The sequence below is a fragment of the Tinamus guttatus genome, unplaced genomic scaffold (assembly GCF_059628265.1).
Source record: "Tinamus guttatus ecotype Peru unplaced genomic scaffold, ASM5962826v1 Tinamus_guttatus_pri_ptg000368l, whole genome shotgun sequence".
Classification (NCBI taxonomy): domain Eukaryota; kingdom Metazoa; phylum Chordata; class Aves; order Tinamiformes; family Tinamidae; genus Tinamus; species Tinamus guttatus.
Genome location: NW_028288902.1, coordinates 1718303 through 1738175, shown reverse-complemented (window position 1 = coordinate 1738175; position 19873 = coordinate 1718303). Strand labels below are relative to the sequence as shown.

The following is a 19873-nucleotide window of genomic DNA, read 5'->3' as shown; positions in this document are numbered from 1 at the left end:
TCCCAGGAGCCCACAGTACCCGCGGGCTCCCTTAGAGCTCAGCCCGGCCGCTGCGCAACAGCCTCAACAGAGAGGGCGGCAGGACGCTCAGGCCCAGCTCCCGCCGCTGAGGCTCCAGGGCGGCGCAGGGAGACGGCACCGGAGCCCCCGGCCCCCACGGGCGGCCGCGCCACCCCCCGCGCCCCTCGTTCCGATGCCCAGGCCCGGCCTGGCCCGGCCCGGCCTGTTCCCACCTGCGCCACCTGCGCCGCCCCCGCCGCTTCCTCCCGCCGCAGCCGCCGCCGCCTCGCGCCGCGCGGCCCCGCCGACTCCCGGGATGCACCGCGGCGCCACAGGCGAGCGGCGCGGTCGCCCCAGCAGCAGCGCGGCGGCCCCACAGCGAGAGGGAGAGACTGCGCATGCGCCTGCGCGGCCCGGCCTGGCCGTGTCCCCTGCGCTCGCGTCACGTGGCGCGCAGGCGGCGCGGCGATTGGCGGAACGGGCCGTGCCCTTTGCGCTGGGCACGGTGGTTGAGGCCGCGTGGGGGGGACATGGCGGCCGCGGAGCCGGCGCCGGGCGAGGAGAGGGCGGCGGGGGCGGAGCAGCAGCAGCAGGAGGAGAATGATGATGATCATGATGATGATCTCGGCTACCGGCTCTTCCCCGAGCGCAACAAGCAGCCGCAGGGCTTCCTGGCGCGCAGCCTCTTCACCTTCCACAACCGGTGCCAGCTGATGCTGAGGATGACCCTGGACACTAGTAAGCGCTGCCCGGGTAGCGGCGTGTGCCTGTGTGTGTGTGTCTATACATATATATGTATATATATACACACATAAGCACAATATATATGTGTGCGTACGTCTGTGTTTCTGGGGTAGCAGTGACCTTGGGCACCGTCTCTGTCCCTCCTGGCTCGAGGAGGTGCTGGGGATGCAGCCAGTGTGCAATGAGCGACCTGGTTTGGCTTAAGATGAATGAAACATATCGAGAGTGGTCGCGGTTTTGTTTGTTTCTTTTATTTTGTTTTGTTTTCCTCCCTGGAAGACCTTCTCTCCACTTCTTCCTCTTAAAAATTTGAGAGGATCGACGGCTTTTTGTTTTATGTGTGGATTATTTTTCTTTTTGGTATGTTTACTGTGCTAAACATCAGTGAGGATGTGGAGATAGATGTTAATGCTTATATTGATATTCATTGCCAATGAAATAACATCTGGCATGCCTTGACTCCTCTGAAACATTGTGTATATATGTGTATATGTATATATACACCGTATACATAGGCTGAGCCCTGCTGATTAGATGTCAGCTGCAAATACTACAATATATAAATTTGTATGCATAATGCTTTTTTTCCTCCCCACGACTATATCTGTATCCTCAATTATAGATGACTCTGTACAAAACTTCTATTTAGAGAAATTGATTGCAACCATGTTTTTCTAGATCCACATGCTCGACTTCTTCTTGAGGCTATGAAGCAATCTGGTTGGTATGTAAACTAATGGGTACTACTTTGTGTGGTAACATTTGTGTTATGTGGGGTTAATAACCTTATTACAATTCTCCCTCTAATCTTGTTCATTTGGCTCTTTTAGCACTGTCTTCAATGACCGGCACTTTTCTTGTGAGAACTGTGATAGCTGTGTCGGGGGAGGTTTTGATTCTGCCACATCTCAGGTAGGCACTGAACTGTGCATTGTTGTCTTTCAAATAACTATAAATGTTTTAGCATTTTGTTACTAAGTGAAAAAAGAGTTGAATTGCTAATGGTGATATCAGATTTGAAAACAGAAAGAGGAGATGTATGCAAGATGTCCAGCAATGTGGAACTAGCATTACTGGTACACTGCAGGATGATGAGATGTTGAAAAACGTTGGTCATTTTTAAGGGTCTGAATCATGCAGGTGATCTCCACAGGGTCTCTGAGAAGTAAAGGAGGTACTGAAAGTTAGTGTTGTCGAGGGTCACTCTTGCGCCAAGTGCCAGGGCCCTCTCCACAAGCCAGAGCAAACAACACCTCCACACAAAGTGAGGTCAACTCCCCTCTGCTGTTGTCTGTAGCAGGGCTTTATACCGGTGCAGGTGGGCTGAGGAGCAGCACTCATTGGCTACAGGCTCCCAGCTGATTGGTTCTCCCCCAGGTGTTCGGTTGCTAGGCGTCGGTCCAGTTCCCCACAAACTCCACTTTCCTATATATTCTTACTAAGGCCCCAACATCTCCCCCTCTTTTTTCCAAAAAACAAAAATTAGCAATAAACATTGCAACATTTACAAAAAACAAATTAACATGGCTGTAATCCTCAGCATTTTCCCCTCTTTTTACAAAAAACAAAAATTGGCAATACCATGCATCAAAATATTATGAACAAAAACAAAGTAACTTAGTTGCAAGCACAAATATAATCATTCTGGTCATGCTTATGATAGTGTTTCATTTTTAAATTCCCAAGACAAAAGAAAATGGTCCCAAAGGAATACACAATTTCATTTTGCTTACAACCACAGAAATTCTTCTTGGAAAGGTAATTGTGCTCTTCATTTCAGCAACAGGAGAAGGAAAAAATCTTGCCCTTTGGAGCTGGGGAGGATGGGGGTCCAAGTTAGTATGGTCAGACTGGATATGCTATCAGTTTTAGTTTTCAACCGCTGGAAAGTTCTTCCAGTCACAGAGTCTGCCGCTCTTTTCAGTTCCAGACCTTGAGGAAGCTGTCCCACGATCCTGTTGCCACTGCCATTCCATCATCAGTCACACCTAAGCAACTGACACGGTTATCATGACCAGCAAGGACACCTGCTCTATCGGCTTTCAGTGTATCCCAGACATTGCAGTTGAAGCCGTCATAACCAGCTAGGAAGAGACATAGCTGTCCCAGATTATAAGCTTGCCATCCTGGGAGGCACTGACTAGAAGCCTGGAATCAGTCCCCCAGTGCATTGCGTAAATTTTAGCCAAGTGTCCCCAGAGTGTTCTTCTAGTACGCATTTGAATTCTCCCCACGGGGTCAATGTTGGCTGTGATCTGAGCCAAGGTGGCGTTAGCACATGCTTTCCTAGCATCCCCGATTTCATTTTTCAGTTGCTCGGCCTCCTGGCGTAACTGGTCAAGCTCACTCATTTTCCCGTGCTAAAGTTGCACTTCACTGCCACCTCTGAGAGGACCACAAATCTGCCCTTCCATCCGCTGCTCATTACTCTGTCCGGTTCGTCCGCCCGCCCTGGCCTGCTCCCGGTGACACTGCAGCTTGGGGGGCGGGAGAAGGAGAAGAGGGTGGCGGTTGGGGGGGGGGGGTCGCTGGCTCTCAGCTCCTCCCCAGGGGACCAGTGCACATCAATTCTAATATGTGCCCGTCAGTCTCTAATCACTGTGGATTTTGCCACAGAGAGGTTGACTCCTGTGCTTCCTCGGGTTGCGGCGGAGAGTTCGTGGAGGCAGCCATTGTCTGGGGATACTTGTTCGCCGCGTCCCTCACAACGCGGCGGCTCCCGTTTCCCTGTATCGGTGTGCCGTTTTTGCGGAACCGTGATCGGCACTCCGCTGCCTTATGCCCGAACCTTTGACATCTCGTACAGGTCCCATTAAATCCTCTCGGGCCCATATCCTCCATCCTGAATCTGTTGGGACACTTCCTCCTCATGTGTCCTAATCGACCACATAGGAAACATGTCCCATGGAATCTCTTGTCTTCCTTTCTAGACATTCTTTCTCCTTTAATTGCTGCGGCCAAAGCCGCACCATGTATTTTTGCTTTTTGTTCTTCCTCCATCAATGGCGCTCGGGCACAGGTCTCTATCATTTGGACAATTGAAGCTCCTGGTGGCAAAGTAGCTAACAGTTGCTTGCAAGTTTGGTTTGCATTCTGAACTGCTAGATCTTTGGCCAATATTGCTTTCATTTCCAGAGGCACATTAGGTGCCATATCCAGGGCTTCCTTTAGTCGATCAACAAAATTGAAAAAAGACTCATTCGGCTTTTGTGTTATTTTTGTGTATGGTAACTGTGGCGTTCCTATTTGTGGTAGTGCAAGAAAAGTGGCTAGCGCTGCATTTTTCGATTGCTGTAGTATCCTGGGGTGGAGCGCTGCCTGGGCCTCGGTTGCCCGGTAACGCCCATTGCCCATCAGTTGATCAAGGGTGGCAACCCTTAATGGATCATCCATACTGCGATTTAGATTCTCCAACTGTTTTTCCTCTAATCTTTCCTGCCATTTTGCTAACCAAAGCATGTAAGTGGTAGAGGAAAGCAGGAGCTCCATTATCGCTCTGCTATCCGCAGGTACCATATGGGAATATTTAAACAGGGCGGAGACCTGATTTCTCACCAACTTATTGTCGTGCCCATACTGCATTACTGTTTTTTGTATGCCTTGAACAAATTTCCAATCGAGAGGTTCCCACCTGGGGCCCTGGGCTCCCGTTACTACAGGAGCTGCTAGTGGTGTTAGTACAAATTCTCCTTGTAACTGAGCATTCTCTATGAGCCCTTTATACCGTGCTCCCGCATTAAATGTTGGATTAACAGGTGGCATTTCCTCATCATTACTTCCACCTGCAGTGGAAGTGGCTGGGAGCTCCGGCAACAATCCTTCTTCAGCTGGGTCACCTCCTCCAGCTGCTTTCTTTTGAATCTTAGGAGCATCTTTTCGTGCCTCCCACTGCTCTAATTGTTTGTCTACATTTTCCAACCCTTCGACTATAGCCCTATGGGCAGCCTTATAGGCTGCCTTCACATCTCTGGCCTTGGACCCACCGTCTAGTCGCCGCATTTGTTCTAATAATTCTGTCATTCTCTCTGCCTGTCCCCGAAGTTCTTGTCGCATTTTTTGAACTACGGCATTATCATCGTCCGATCCATCTGGGATCGGTACTTTAACTGGGTCCACTTCCATTTCGGGCGCTGTGGGGGTTGGTCGCTTTTCCCCTTCCCATTCGGGTGCTGTGGGAGGTGGTCGCTTTTCCCATTCGGGTGCTGTGGGGGGTGGTCGCTCCTCCCCCTCCCACGGGGGGAGATACTCATCCACTCCCCCCCATACTTCTTGTTCGGCCAAAGTTACCGGACATGCCTGTTTAGGTGAGGTTACCTTTCTCTTATTATCTATTTTCTTACACTGAATTGGCTCAGTATTGTTGGTACATTCAGAACTTTCAGACCCGTTTTCCTTTTCTTCTCCATGGAGCGCTTCCCAAAACGCAATAGCAACTAACCGCTCAAACATAGGCCATATTAGACGAAATGTCTTTGTGAGGCGCCACGCTTCCTCCGAGCCTAATTGTACACCGTCCCATAGTTCTCTTCCTACTCGCTCCCATGATTCAAATTTATATGCTTGGGAAGCTTCTTCTATGATTTTTTTCTTCTTACAAAATAGCAATAAATCGGTTAACTCGGTTTTCGAGACCTCAATCTTAGTTTTTTGAGCAAGCCTTACGAAGCGTTCAACAGTATCATGTTCCATTGCTGTTGCAGCAACTTCCACTCTAGATGCGCCAATTCCCATTCTGACTCACCAGGTCGTGGTCACAATCCGCTTTTCTCCAGCAAGATCTCTTGCGTTCTCGCACGATCACGTCGGGGTCACCAGATGTCGAGGGTCACTCTTGCGCCAAGTGCCAGGGCCCTCTCCACAAGCCAGAGCAAACAACACCTCCACACAAAGTGAGGTCAACTCCCCTCTGCTGTTGTCTGTAGCAGGGCTTTATACCGGTGCAGGTGGGCTGAGGAGCAGCACTCATTGGCTACAGGCTCCCAGCTGATTGGTTCTCCCCCAGGTGTTCGGTTGCTAGGCGTCGGTCCAGTTCCCCACAAACTCCACTTTCCTATATATTCTTACTAAGGCCCCAACATAGTGTTGCTCAGAGTCAGCAAATAAGGTGTGTAACATTAGAAATTATCATTTATTTTTCTTTAAAAAAAAAAAAAACTATCCATACCTTTTCTTCTGCAGATTGTTCTGTGTCAGAACAATATTCGCCACCAATCCCAAATGAACCGTGTGGTTACACATGAATTGATTCATGCTTTTGATCACTGCCGTGCACACGTTGACTGGTTCAAAAATGTCAAACACTTAGCATGTTCAGAGGTAAGTTAGAATGCTTCTAATATTGTCTCTGTATTACTACTGGTTAGTAGGGATGTTTCATGTTTCAAACCTTTTGACACTGTCTTCCATAACATCCTCATAGGCAAACTCAGGAAATATGGACTAGATGAGGGGACAGTGAAATGAATTGAGAACTGGCAGAGTGGCAGAGCTCAGAGGGTTGTAATGAGCAGCACGGAATTGGAGGTTGGAGGTCTGTAGCTTGCAGTCTTCTCTAAGGGTCAATATTGGGTCCTGCCTTGTTCAGCTTACTTATCAGTGACCTGGTTGAAGGGGCAGAGAGCACCCTCAACAAGTTTGCTGATGGTTGAAAACTGGGAGGAGGGGCTGATACATCCAAGGGCTGCGCTGTCATCCAGTTTAGAGGGATCAGGACCAGCTGGAGAGTTGGGCTCAGAGGAACCTTGTGAAGTTCAACGTAGGCAAGTGCAGAGTCCTGCACCTAAGGAGAAATAACCCCAGGCATCAGTGAAGACAGGGTGACCTGGTGGAGAGCAGCTCTGCTGAGGACCTGGGGCTTCTAGGACCTGGGGCCGGCAACACGTGGCCATGAGCCAGCAATGAGCCCTTGTGGCCGAGAAGGCCAATGGGATCCTGGCCTGCAGGTCGAGGGAGGTGATTCCCCTTCCGCTCTACCTAGCCCGGGTAGGCCATGTGTGGAGTACTGCATCCAGTTCTGAGTTCCCCCATACAAGAGAGACAGACCTACTGGAGTGAGCCCAGCATAGGGCTCCTAAGATGATAGACTGGAGCATCTTTGCTTTGCGGACAGGCTGGGACCCCTGTGTTCAGGCTGGATATGAGAAGACTGACGGGGGATCTGTAGTAGATCAGTGTCTGAAGGGAGGTGTCGAGAAGTGGCACCCAGTGATGCGTCAAGAGGCATCACGCTCAAACCCAGGAAGTTCTGTTTGAACAAAAGGGAAGAAAACTCTCTACTGGGTGTGTCCTGAGCATTGGAACAGGTTGTTCAGAGAGATTGTGGAGTCTCCTACCTTGGGGATATTCAAGCCTGACTAGATGCAATCTTGGGCAACGTGTTCTAGGTGCCCCTGCTTGAGTAAGGGGGACGGGCCAGAGGATCTCCATTCTCAATCATTCTGTAATTCTCTGTGATTCATGTTCATCTGGACATACCATTATAGAAATTTTGTTTGTCTTAATCTGGTTAATTTTTTTTGTCCTTTCTGCCAGGTCAATCTAGACAGTTTCATTCAGAGAACAAATAGTTTGTTTTCACAAATACTAAGGAATCATTGTCATAGTAAGTAGAATGCTGTTGCTGTAAGTGGACCCATGACAAGTGGTTATTGGCAAATGAGAGTAGTTCAAGATTATTACATGTAAATGTTTTCTAGTCATGATCTTTTTCTTTCTTGCAAATCTTGATATATTCACTAGTTATGAAAATTTATCTTGTGTATTTTGTGGGGTTTTTTTTACAAATTTTTGTTAGCAGTAAACCTATTTTTTTATTAAGTGTAACATTACTAATAGTACATTTTGCTCATGACTTCATATCCTTTTCAGAGGAGATAGGAACAAGCTATTTGAGAGGCTTGGGAAATTGGATACATTATAAGGTTAAGGCAGACCACTGCATAGTCCATGAAGAATACCTCCTGTCTGTATTTGCATTCCTATACTCCTATGTAAACCCAGGCAACTACAGGCCAGTCAACCTCACCTCCATCCTTGGAAAAGTGATGGAGCAGCTCATCCTGGCTGTTGTCCCCAAGGATATGGAGAACAAGAAGGTGCTCAGGAGTACTCGACATGCATTCACCAAGGGGAAATCATGCTTAACCAACCTCATAGCCTTCTGTGATCAAATGACTGGCTGGGTAGATGAGGGGAGAGCGGTGGATGTCGTCTATCTCGACTTCACTAAGGCATTTGACACCGTCCCTCACAGCATCCTCCTGCGCAAGCTCCGGAAGTGTGGGATAGATGAGTGGACAGTGAGGTGGATTAGGAACTGGCTGGATGGCAGAGCTCGGAGGGTGGTGATCAGCGGTGCAGAGTTCATTTGGAGGCCTGTAGCTAGCGGTGTCCCCCAGGGGTCAGTCCTTGGTCCAGTCCTGTTCAATTTATTCATCAATGACCTGGATGAAGGCACAGAGTGCTCCCTCAGCAAGTTTGCTGATGGTACAAAACTGGGATACCCCAGAGGGCTGCGCTGCCATCCAGAGGGACCTGGACAGACTGGACAACTGGGCGGTGAAAAACCTCATGAAATTCAACAAGGCCAAGTGCAAGGTCCTGCACCTGGGGAGGAATAACCCCAGACACCAGTACAGGCTGAGGACTGACCTTCTGGAGAGCAGCTCTGCAGAGAAGGACCTAGGCGTCATGGTGGACAAGTTGACCATGAGGCAGCAGTGTGCCCTCGTGGCCAAGAAGGCCAGTGGGATCCTGGGGTGCATTACGAAGAGCATCTCCAGCAGGTGGAGGGAGGTGATCCTGCCCTTCTACTCAGCCCTGGTGAGGCCACATCTGGACTATTGTGTCAGTTCTGGGCTCCACAGTACAAGAGGGATGTGGAGCTGTTGGAGAGAGTCCAGCGCAGGGCCACAAGGATGATCAGGGGCCTGGAACATCTGCCCTATGAGGAGAGGCTGAGGGAACTGGGTCTGTTTAGCCTGAAAAAAAGATGACTCAGAGGGAATCTAATCAGTGTATACAGATACCTCAAGGGAGGGAGTGAAGAGGATAGGGCCAGCCTCTTTTCAGTGGTGGCCACTGATAAGACAAAAAGAAACGGGCACAGACTGAAGCACCAGAATTTCCACAGGAACTTTAGGAAAATTTTCTTAACAGTGGGGGTGACAGAGCACTGGAACAAGTTGCCAAGAGAGGTTGTGGAGTCTCCTCTGGAGATCTTCAAAACCTGTTTGGACACAGTCCTGTGCCACGTGCTCTAGGTGACTCTGTGTGTGCAGGGAGGTTGGACTAGATGATCTCTAGAGGTCCCTTCCAACCTTAAGCATTCTATGATGATCCTTATTATTTGGCTACATATAATAATAGAATCAGGCCTTATAATTGATGTTACAAATTATATCTTTGCAGATGAATAAGGTTAGGTGGCTCTTTCAGTATGCTTTTTAAAATGGTACAAAAATACAATAATTCTTTAAGGAACATAATCAAATTGAGACTTAAGAAATTCACAAGTTTCAACAATAAACTTTAAAGAATAGGTGAGAGAACTGATATGACAGGTCTGCTACAGAACAGATCAGGCTTCATAAAACTAAATTTTAATCATATTTGCCTTGGGAATACTTTGCATTATCAGGTATCTTCTTTATCTTTTATTAGATGTAATTTAGTATCCAAGTAATGTTATATGTCATTAAAATTATTCTGTATAATTCAAAATTATCTTATCTGTTTTTTGTTTGTCTATGTATCAAGACAGTGCAGATTAACACATGTACATCTCGAACACAAAATTAGTGAACGTGCCTAAAACAAGCTTGGCTTGATCTTGCTTTTGTTGGTATTCTTTGCGTGCTTCAGCTCTTTCATAGATATTTTCTATAACCATGGTATTTATAACTTTTGCTCATTCACTTTTTTTTTTTTTTGATATGTTAACCTTCAGTCTGCTACCTCATTATAGGAAATACAATTTTAGTTACATTTCCTGGTTGAGGAGCTACGGTGTGGAACAGTTGGTTGACAAAGGCACAGGAAGACAGTTTACATGGGGAAAATATGTATTCTTTTAAATGTATCTTTCTCTAAAGCAGGTGATTTAGCAGGTTACTGCTGTTCTGAGTTTTTGGACTTGTCTGGGTCTTGTCATCCTTCTTGGCTGCTATATCAGTTTCTCACAGGTTTGAGGAGAACCTGTTTCCATATTTCTTTAACAGATCATGTATTTATGAGCTTTTCTAAGTTCCAGGAGTATGCAAAAATTGATCTCTCGAGTTCTCTCCTGGTTTTATATGTTGCCATTCATTGGAATTGAGAGGATATAAAGATATTATGTACCTAATGAGTGTTAGTGATCCTGGGAACATTCTTTACTAGCAGTCACCAGAAAAAGGATTTCACAGTTTGTTTAACTTTTGCATTCCTTTTTTTTTTTTTCTCTGATCTTGTGTTTTTTTGTTTTTGTTTTTTCTCCCCACAATAGATTCGAGCTGCTAATCTCAGTGGAGACTGTACACTGATGAATGAAATAGCCAGGTTTAAGTTCGGATTAAAGCGACACCAACAGGTAAAGTCCGTAGATGTTAACGTCTCTTGATTTGTTATGAGCATTCTTTCTATTTTGAGCTCTGGCTTCCATACTTCAATAGCTGAAAGCTTCACAGGGTCCTGAGTTAAATGTGAGCTAAATACTTTACTGCAGAGTAGCAGTCTACTTGCGTATTACGTTTTCTGTTACCTACTTCTACCTTTTTACAGACACAGTGTATAGGCCACTCCTATAAATTGAGCTGTAATTCTGTGTTTCACAGTTTTCATCATCACTTGCACCTGAAAAATGAATACATAATGACACCTGCCCCCCTCATTGATTTTTGTATTTTGTCCCCACCTTACATTGCTAGGGAGTGTTTGCCATATTCCATCACAGTTTATTTGAAGAGCAGTAGGATGCAGCAATGCTGGAGAAAAGAATGTGCTCTGGATTCGCTGCTGTCTCTTAATTCCACTTTAATGTTTCGTGATCATTTTTGTTTGTCTTTTCTGTCAGTTTGCTGGAGTGAAATAGCTAACCTAGTCATATTCTAGAGCACTATCACCAACAACTGAAGAGGACTGAGTGAATGATCAGTGTGGTACCACTGACATGGAAGAGCACAAAAAAATCAGAATTAAACCTTATTTTTAAGATAGTTTTTTCTTTTTTCTTTTTTTTATTGTTCAGATTCTAAATCATCTTTGGAATCATTTAGCTACTTTATAGGAAACCTTTTTTGACTCAAATGTGATAGATTTTTAAACTAGCAACTATCATCCAAGTTACTACTAAAAATTTTGTTAGAATATGATTAATAACGGCCAAGCAAAAACAGTTTTGTAAGGAAATGTCTTACTGTTTGTATGGTTAAAAGAGCTTGAAAACTAGGAGCTTGAAAAGAGACAGAATGACAAGGGTCTAAATAACCTAATTGTTTTAAGTCCTGTATTATTATGTTTTTTCTTCAGAATGAAATTTGCAAGTACTTGTGTGTAATTCTAAGTTGTACAAATATATAATACTACAACAAAAGTCAAATTGTACTATATTTTCTGTTATGGGGTAAAACTCTTATTTACCCAAAGGTTTTTGTGCGTAATGGAAAAGTAAAACATATGGTTAGCATAGGACTGAACAAAAGTGTTCTTTATTATTATTGAGTCTTCCATGATAGAAAATTTCTGCATATATAGTAGGAGTTAAAATTTTTCAATATGAGAAATGTGATTTATTCTAACTTCTCAAGTAATGACAAATTTTATCTATTTCCCACTTTCAGACTTGCGTACGAGACCGAGCTATTCGTTCCATTCTGGCTGTTAGAAAAGTTAGCAAAGAAACGGCAGAAAAAGCTGTGAATGAAGTTTTTGATGCCTGCTTCAATGATCTGGAGCCATTTGGAAGAATCCCATACAGCAAATCAGATGCAAAACGTGCTTATAAAGACTTTCAGAACCGAGGTCGTTATTATGCTAATTTGTAAAGGAAAAAGCTTGAAAAATAAAATTTTTAATATTTGGTTACACCTAGGTTAAGCCTATGCACACAGCTCTGGTGGAATGGACAGTTCTACCAAGAGAATGAATTTGTTTTGTAGACTTTATCCATGAGCCAAATTCCATTGAGGTAAACAAAGTAAGTAAGATTTTGAACAGTGTATTTTCTCACCTGCTATTTCAGCAAGATCATTCAGTGTATCAAATGACTTGGCAAATCAGACTTATTCCGCACAATTCAATGCAAATTAATTCTGCTCAGTATGCCTAGGACTTTGTTTCTTTAAGTTCTGTCTTTACGGAATAAATCTTTTCATAAAATCTTTACATTTCCATCATGTTCGATACATAGTCATAAACCTGATGATAGTCTTGATCATTCCTTTTTAAGGCTGAGCACCTAAGCTATAGCTTTTGGGTCCCCATTTGGTTTTTGCACATATCCCTAGCTGCCTAAATTGCTGTGTTTGTTTTAGAGTTCAGTCTTTCAGTAGCTCTGAGACCCTTGGAGGTCAACTGCACAGGTACATCAAGCCCTTTGGTTTATTGGGATTTAACTGACAATTATCGAGCTTAAGCTAAATAAGCATTGTGAGAGGATATTCCTCCTTGTTTGCAAGATCAGGTACAGTGGAGTATTTCCCCTTGTTGGCTCTTCAATCATCTGTATCAGCAAGTTATCCTCAGCGCACGCCAGAAAACTCGACTGCTTGTGCCCTGCTGCTTTGTCTCTGCAGTGGATATCAAGTTCCCCATGAGGATCAGGGTCTGTGAATGTGAAGCTTCTGCCAGTTATCTGAAGGAAGCCTCATTTACTTCAGGTGGTCTGTGGCTGCCCCTTACCACGTTACCCATGCAGGTATGCCCTCTAATTCCATCTGCTCTCACCTGACACAGAGCTGTATGGATTCCCACTGCTCGCTCACTTATATGGGGCAACTCCTCCTCAGCCCATTCCTACTAAGGAGCATGTTGCAGTGCACAGGTTGAGAGCTGTATCCCACCGTGTTGCTTGTCATCCTAGTGAGCCATGTAGCTCTATGCAAGCATCTGATTCTCCTGTTTTAGTTTATTTCTTCATAACTCTGTATTTGCAGGACAGGGCATTGCTAAAAGAAGCAAAACTCAGAAAAATAAACAAAAAAAACAGCATCTTAAAAAATGATTGAGTAGTAAAGATTTCTAATGTGTCCTCTAGATTACCTCTTTCTTCTGCTGAACACCTAACAAGAAACTGGTACAGACCCTGGTTCAATTTAAAAACAATTTTTACCTTAGTTCTGTGCAGCACTCAGAGCCGTGTCAAGAGAAGGAACTGTATAAGCTAAAGTTCAAAGTGTTTTCACCTGTATTTCAAATGTTCAGCTCCTAGCATAGAAACGACAATGGTGTAGTAAAATTTGGTACCTTGAACTGTACATAGGACAGCTTACAAGAAGTGACTGAAGGAGTTGGATCCGAAATGTAACTGTGTTGTAGAGTGTACATGTCTAGGTGAGACTAACACTCCCAGCGTGAAATTATTCCATGCACTTAGACACTAAGGCATTCTTTTCATGACAAGCAATGCAGTTGCTTTGGCATGGGCGTCCCACATACAGTTAGAGTCCGCATGAGTTTGGGAACATTTCTGTTAAGCAGTTTGCATGCCAGTCCTCTGGAGATTTGAAAAGTTTAGAATATACAGATGGAAGTTGTTTTGTTCACCTACCATCAGTGTCAGATAACCAGTGTCAGAGTCAGCAAAGATGTGGTTAGTTAAACAGTATCTAGAGCCTCAGTCCTAAGCACAAGAACCTACCAATTGTGTTTAGTGCACAACAAATTCACTCAAGCAAAAAAACCCGCCTACTCTGTCACTTGGTGAGTTCAAACTGCTTGGAAATAGGAGTAAAATGCCACCTGCTGCCTGGATGGGCTTATGTGACAGGTAAGGTCACTGTACAGATTTCTAGTGTGAACCAGAGCTTGGGCTCAGTCTTTTGGAATAACAACTGCATCGCTACACACATTTTATTTGCTGCCTGTTTAAAGTAAAATGTGTAAGTAGTCCTGCAAGGCCTGAACTCCCAGATCTGCTAGCCCAACTTCCTAACTAGCCATCCCTGTCACAGAGTTAAAATCTGGCGTTCCTGTTTTTGCTTTCATTAGGCCTCTGGATCCTGCTTTCTTGGTTTCTTTCTCCCAGCAAGGTTTGGAAAGCAAGAAAAACTGAATGACAGTGGATTACTCCATAAATATGTTGGTAGAGGGAATTACGTAAGTAATGTCCCAAGGTTGAACTGTTATAAATTGGTCATGATTAATTCAAATAGGAATTAGGAATATTAGGAATTAACAATTCAAAAAGGCATCTGAAAAGCAAAGGCATTTCTGTTTTGATAGTGGACAAGGAACATGCATTATTTACACAGGGAATGAAAAGTTTATGGAATGGCAGGATCCTGAAATGAGAAAAGTTAAGCTCTTGAATATTCAAATAATGTGAAACTAGATTGTTGTGTGTTCACATTAATTTGCGTTTTATTTCTGTTGTCTTAGTCCTATATTTCATTTTTTTCCTGCTAGTTATTTAGAAAGACCATAAAGGAAAGGACTAGTCTTTGCTTCTTTCTACTGCACCCACAAATTTCTAGTTCTTCATGTCCAGCTTCTGCATCACTGGGGAGCCAAGAGGAACAGGCATGAGTTACAAGGTGCTGATGGATTTAAGGTCTTAAACTCTTTTAGTGTCAGTTTGGTGTATTTTACTCATATAGTGAAGGTTGCGCTAATCAGTAAATCTGTGATCATAAAAGAAATATTCCTTGAGTAATATGATAGAGATCCAGTTTTTTTTTCTTTTGCCTTATTCCACAGAATGAAGATTAAGACAGTGCTCTGAAGGTTTATAAAAGAAGTATTGTAGTTACTGTAGCTGTCCTACAGAAGTAGTGAGAAGGTCAATAGTGTGTATACAGCGAAGCAGTTAGATACTGGACTAAAAACAGTTGAAGGACTAGCTAGCGGCTGGTGTAGACAACTGTGATATTGACTGGAACAAGGAGTTGATGTATAACAATGTATGGCATGAATAGAACATGCAGTGCTACTAGTACATACATGGCTTATGAGCAAAGCATGGGAAGTGCATGAGAGAAGATCATATATTAGGATAAACAGTATGATAAAATGTATAATGACCTAACCAAATGCAAATAATAAAGAGCTGTTGCTTGGATTCTTTGGATTCAAGCTGATGAGCAGCTAGACACCATTTTGTGCTGCACAGTTGTTTGCGGCCTACTATTACTGCTCTGCATAAAGAGGCTTGTCATAGTATGATAAGCTGTGACAGTGCAAGGGTGGTGAGTCTGTCCCTCAGAAATGAGATCTCATATGACCTCTGGAGCAGTTCATTAAGCCTGTGCAGGACAAGCTACATACTGAGTAGTTAAGTAGTTACCTGGGATTTAGACTACCTGGGCCAACATCAACATTAACCAGGACAGAGTCTAGTGGAAAAGGTAGATCTGGAAGAAACATAGGAACAGCTTTTTTTTTTTTTTTTTTTTTTTAACTGTACATCCAAAGCTTTTTGGCTATGGGAAAGCTTATCGTTTGTGTCATTCATGCTCTCAACTGCTGCACATGTTCTGGGTGGCCCTGGTGGGGGAGGACTGGGTATGGTAATTGGTGCTGTCTTTTCCTGGTCTGTGTCCCTGTGTATTTTGTGACAGCAGATTTGTCAGTGTATGAAGCTTTCTCAGAGGATACCATGTGTTAGATTTGGCTGGTGTAGGCAGTGGTGTAGACTCACTGTAGTGGTGTAGACTCACTGGTGGGACTTGAGCAGGAGAGAAGGTCTGGACATGCACAGATTTCTCAGACTGGAACAGAAGGTCCTGCCTGGCTGCTCTAGAGTAACTCCAGAGATAGACAACATCTTAAAAGAGCTTTTGTTGAACTGCAGTTTTGGTCACCTACAGTCTATCTACAGCCTCTTTTAGATGTCTACATTCTTCGAGTCTGATTCTAGCTCTGTAATTCTCCATGGCGTAATTCTGTAGTGTAATTACAGAATTACATGTAATTAGTCTTAGTCTCCAGGGATCTACTCCTACAGGCCTCACTGAAGGATAAGTAGCATTAACCAGACAATAGAAAAAGCAGCGATTTCCTTTGTCACCCAGGCAGATGCAGAGAGAGAGAAAGTATTCAAATGTAAGTGCTGTCCGCCCAGAGGACCACAGGAACACACCCAAAGAGTCTCCAAGAGATTTGATCAATGACCAACTTGTTCCGTTCATGCTGGCTTGCATGAGAAATGTCCCTCTATTCGCATAGATAACATAATACATGTCATTAGGTACTGTTACTCATTAATGTGGATCCCTCAGAAATATATCCTAGTTGTCTTTGAGAAAATAAGATCTTGCCAAAGATTCCCCACACCTGCGTTTTCAATAGTTTGCAGAATTTCACATGGAGATTTCATAATCTTGTTTTCTCAGGATAATTCCTTCAGTGACTGAGATAATCGCATGTCTGAATATCCAGCAGGAAAAAAATGGATATAATACCCTACCTACCTATGGAGAAAATTACACATTGAATTCTAAGCTTTCCATCTTTGATGTAATCTAGGTAGACCTTCTGCATTTTCTAAAATCCCCTGTGGATCAGAGATGCCTTGGAACAGCATAATCTTGTGTGTTAATATTCCCTTAACCTTTACTTCTTTTCAAATCCCCATTTTAGTCAGTATGATGTATGATGCTGAATTTTTCATAATGCTTCTAACATATATTCAGGCATATATTCCTTCCTTTCATTATACCTTATTAAGAATAGTTCTGATTTAATGAATGTGTGTGTGTTCTGTATTTATATTGCTTTTTTACTCATACATTGTTGAGTCTATTTAGAAATGGGAAAACAACAGAGTAAAATATAATCATACAAGCTGCTCCTTATTTTGTTTACCATTTTTGATAGATGAACACCATTAAAATCTAGGAAAGACAGTATGCCAGAGATGTATCTAAGAAAGCCATTGGCAATAAACAGTGCATAAATCTAAACAAAGAAATAATTATTTTTAAAAAATGATCTGCATGTTATAAAATTGCATTAGCAGGAAATGATAGCTTAAGCAACAAGCGCATTCTGATTACACCAAATCATATTCTAAGGGCAGGATATATTCACTACAAGTTACTGGGAGGCAATCAGAACTGCCTGGTGGACTTCTTTGCTGATCCCTGAAATGACGAGGAACAGTAATTACATGAAACTTTGCACACACTGTTTCAAGCATTCATTTCATTGCTTTGGATTCTGCAGTTTTAATGTGTATCATGGAAGTGCAGTTTTAATCTATATCTTTTTTTTTCTCTTCAAAACGGATGTTAAAAAAACAAAAAGAAAAATCTTATTGTAAATTAGAAAAATGAGGCAGTCTACTAGACAACAGAGGGAGCTGAAGGACCACGAAAGAGCACGCTGCAAAGAGAAGCCACATGTGGATCAGATTCAGCATTTGCTCAGGGTGCAGTTCTGTTTTTGTATAAATATCTATTTTAATCAAATTTCCATGACTCTGATGTTAAAATAGATTAAAAATTAAACATGTTCCCATTCCATTATTCTGCTTTTGCAGAATGTTTGCTTCCTTCACAGGATCACCTCAGAAGGTGGTGTATTCAATGTACATTTGCTATCTGGGACATTTTGGAGTGTGACCATGTTTGTAGGACTGTTAGGTAAATGCTGGGGTGACTGTTGCACACCCAAACATTAAACTCTAGAGACTCATGACCACTAATCAGAATCAAACAAATTACATTTTCTTAATCCCTTATTTCTCATGCATGAATTTCCATTGCATTTTTTTTTTTCTCTTATTTTTGAAAGGTTTAGGAGTTCTGACTTAGGACTTGCAGGAATGTGTTAACTTGGTCAGGGGCTAACTCACAGTTCTAATGCTATCCCATTAACTATACATGTGGGAGAACCAACATGCTTTCTGCTTACACCATGTCTCTGGCTGAAATATATTTTCAATGCGAACAAGATAAAACTATGAAAAAAATGAGGAGTGTGGCTCAAATATTAAAAAGAGAGACTTTTACAATGGAGAGTGATTAAATAATCAGTGTTGTGGTGCCTTTTTTTCCTAGAGAAGTGCTAGCCATGACATACCTCACTGACAGTTTTCTGGCAGATATATTTTTAAATTTTGTACTTTCTTAGTTCTCAGTTGTGTGGACTGATGCCAGAGTTACCACAGGAAACTTCATGTGTTGATTATAGTTTTCTAAAACTCCTTTAGAGAATGGTAACAGTTATAAGTGTAAACAACACAAATCAGCAGTAAGCAGAAAATCTCATCTCTAATACAATAAAAAAAGCTATTGAGACAAAAAAAGATCTGAGAAAACAAAGATTTACTTCATCTTTTTATTCAGTAGTTTGTTGGTTTGTCTTTAGCAGGGTGCAAGAAACTCAGAATTTCTTTAACCAAGAACTTGAAAAAAAGTGAAACCATTGCTCTCTCCTTGAAAAGGAGGAAAGATGGAGAAAGGAAGAGTATTAACAGAGGTCACTGTGTGCAGAGGGTGGTTTAGGGAATCAGTACATGAAGGCTGATCTTGGTTTGCATTTCTGTTCCATTGTACGATATGTAAAAAAAAAAAAAAAAAAAAAAAAAAAAAAGTTGTAGCAGAATTTATAATCCCATGCCCCTGGCTCACAATCATCAGCTGGAAAAAAGAGTTGTAAGCAGACCAGGGCTGGATGACAGGCTGGCAGAGTGAGCAGGGTGCCTTTGCTGTCCTACTTTGGTTAGTTCCCAAACTTTTGCAAAGTGCAAAAGCCTCAACTGGAGACAACTTTCCCTCTCTCCAAAATGCTTCACAGACGAGTGGTTTTCCTTCTGTTTTCTTACCATTTAGTTTCCTCACAGTGAACATGTGGTGCTCATCCTGCTTTCCTCCTGAACAGTTCTCCTGTGCGTGTGTGTGTGTACGGGAAGCACTTTCTTCTGTTCCTCCTTTCACTACATCCGCCCTTCTGCTCCCCGGGTTCTGTTGGGTGCCAGCCGGTGGTCTACTAGTCACCTAGGTTGCTAATTTGACATTCTGATGGAATATATTTGAGGTGTATTTATATTTCTTCAACATAAAAATTATGCCAGAGAGAGGGATTAATACTTAGGTCTCATGCTGATATTGAGCTGAACACTAAGCAGGGTTGAATAATCATTCACAGGACTTGAAAAGCATTTCTGGGTATCAGAGCATGTGTGTCACCCTTGCTGTCTTAGAGCTCGCATGAAAAGCAGCAGACTAATTGCTTGTAGGGCTAGGAAGATGAGAAAATAAAGTCACAAAATACCCTTTTCCATCTTGATTCTCCTTTCTGACTCTGGGTAAGAATAGAAGTAAGAGGTCAGCTCTAACATGTCCTTCTCCTTCTGTTTTTTTTTTTTTTTTTTTTTTTTTGGTGCCTTTGATTGATAGAGGAAATTTGTATATGAGCCACTAATTGAAGAGGACTAACCAATCCATTAAGTAATCTCTTTCTGGCACCCACATTTATTTATTCCATGTTAAATATGATGGTCTCTCCTTCCTCTTTTTACAAGTTCTCAGTACTCTGCTAATTAGGACATTCTTTGAGAGGGGGAATGTGAGTTCATATCCCCTCTAGTGTCTGCTTAAAAATCAAGAATACCTGCTCCGTATTTCACAGGGTCAGAAAGCCTTCCTCGGTTCAGACAGTGAATCCTGGGTGTAGGATACTTGAGTACCAGGTGAATGTGGCTTGTTAGGAAATATACTTTATCATAAATGTTTGGGTGAGCATCTTTGTCTAGTCATCCGCTAACACCACGTTTCCCATAGAAGTCAGCCATGTAACTTGTACAGTTTCACTGTGAAGCCAGGCAACTAGTGCATGTACAGTGCCACTGCAATATTCCCTATTGAAATATATTGATCTTCTATAAATTGAGCTTTGCATGACATTTTGTTTCCTCAAGCACGTTGGGATGTACTGCTGACATCCTTACCATTGTTGTTTATCTGTCATAAAACCTTTTGTGAGTACCTGT

The 19873-nt window shown here is 42.9% G+C and overlaps 1 protein-coding gene across 2 annotated transcripts; it reads left to right on the top strand.

Moving 5' to 3' along the window:
* Window positions 1–593: 593 nt before the first annotated feature.
* On the top strand, window positions 594–12099 carry ATP23 (ATP23 metallopeptidase and ATP synthase assembly factor homolog). 2 transcript variants are annotated; one of them, XM_010228037.2, is made up of 6 exons: window positions 594–738; window positions 1423–1468; window positions 1575–1656; window positions 5923–6060; window positions 10229–10312; window positions 11562–12099. In XM_010228037.2, exons 1-6 carry the CDS (start codon window positions 714–716, stop codon window positions 11763–11765), a joined length of 579 nt encoding a protein of 192 aa, XP_010226339.2. In that variant the 5' UTR covers window positions 594–713; the 3' UTR covers window positions 11766–12099. The 2 variants fall into 2 exon arrangements, with proteins under 2 accessions (XP_010226339.2, XP_088386510.1); XM_088530384.1 differs by lacking the exon at window positions 1423–1468 and having other exon boundaries at window positions 668–738.
* The last annotated feature ends 7774 nt before the right edge of the window (window positions 12100–19873 follow it).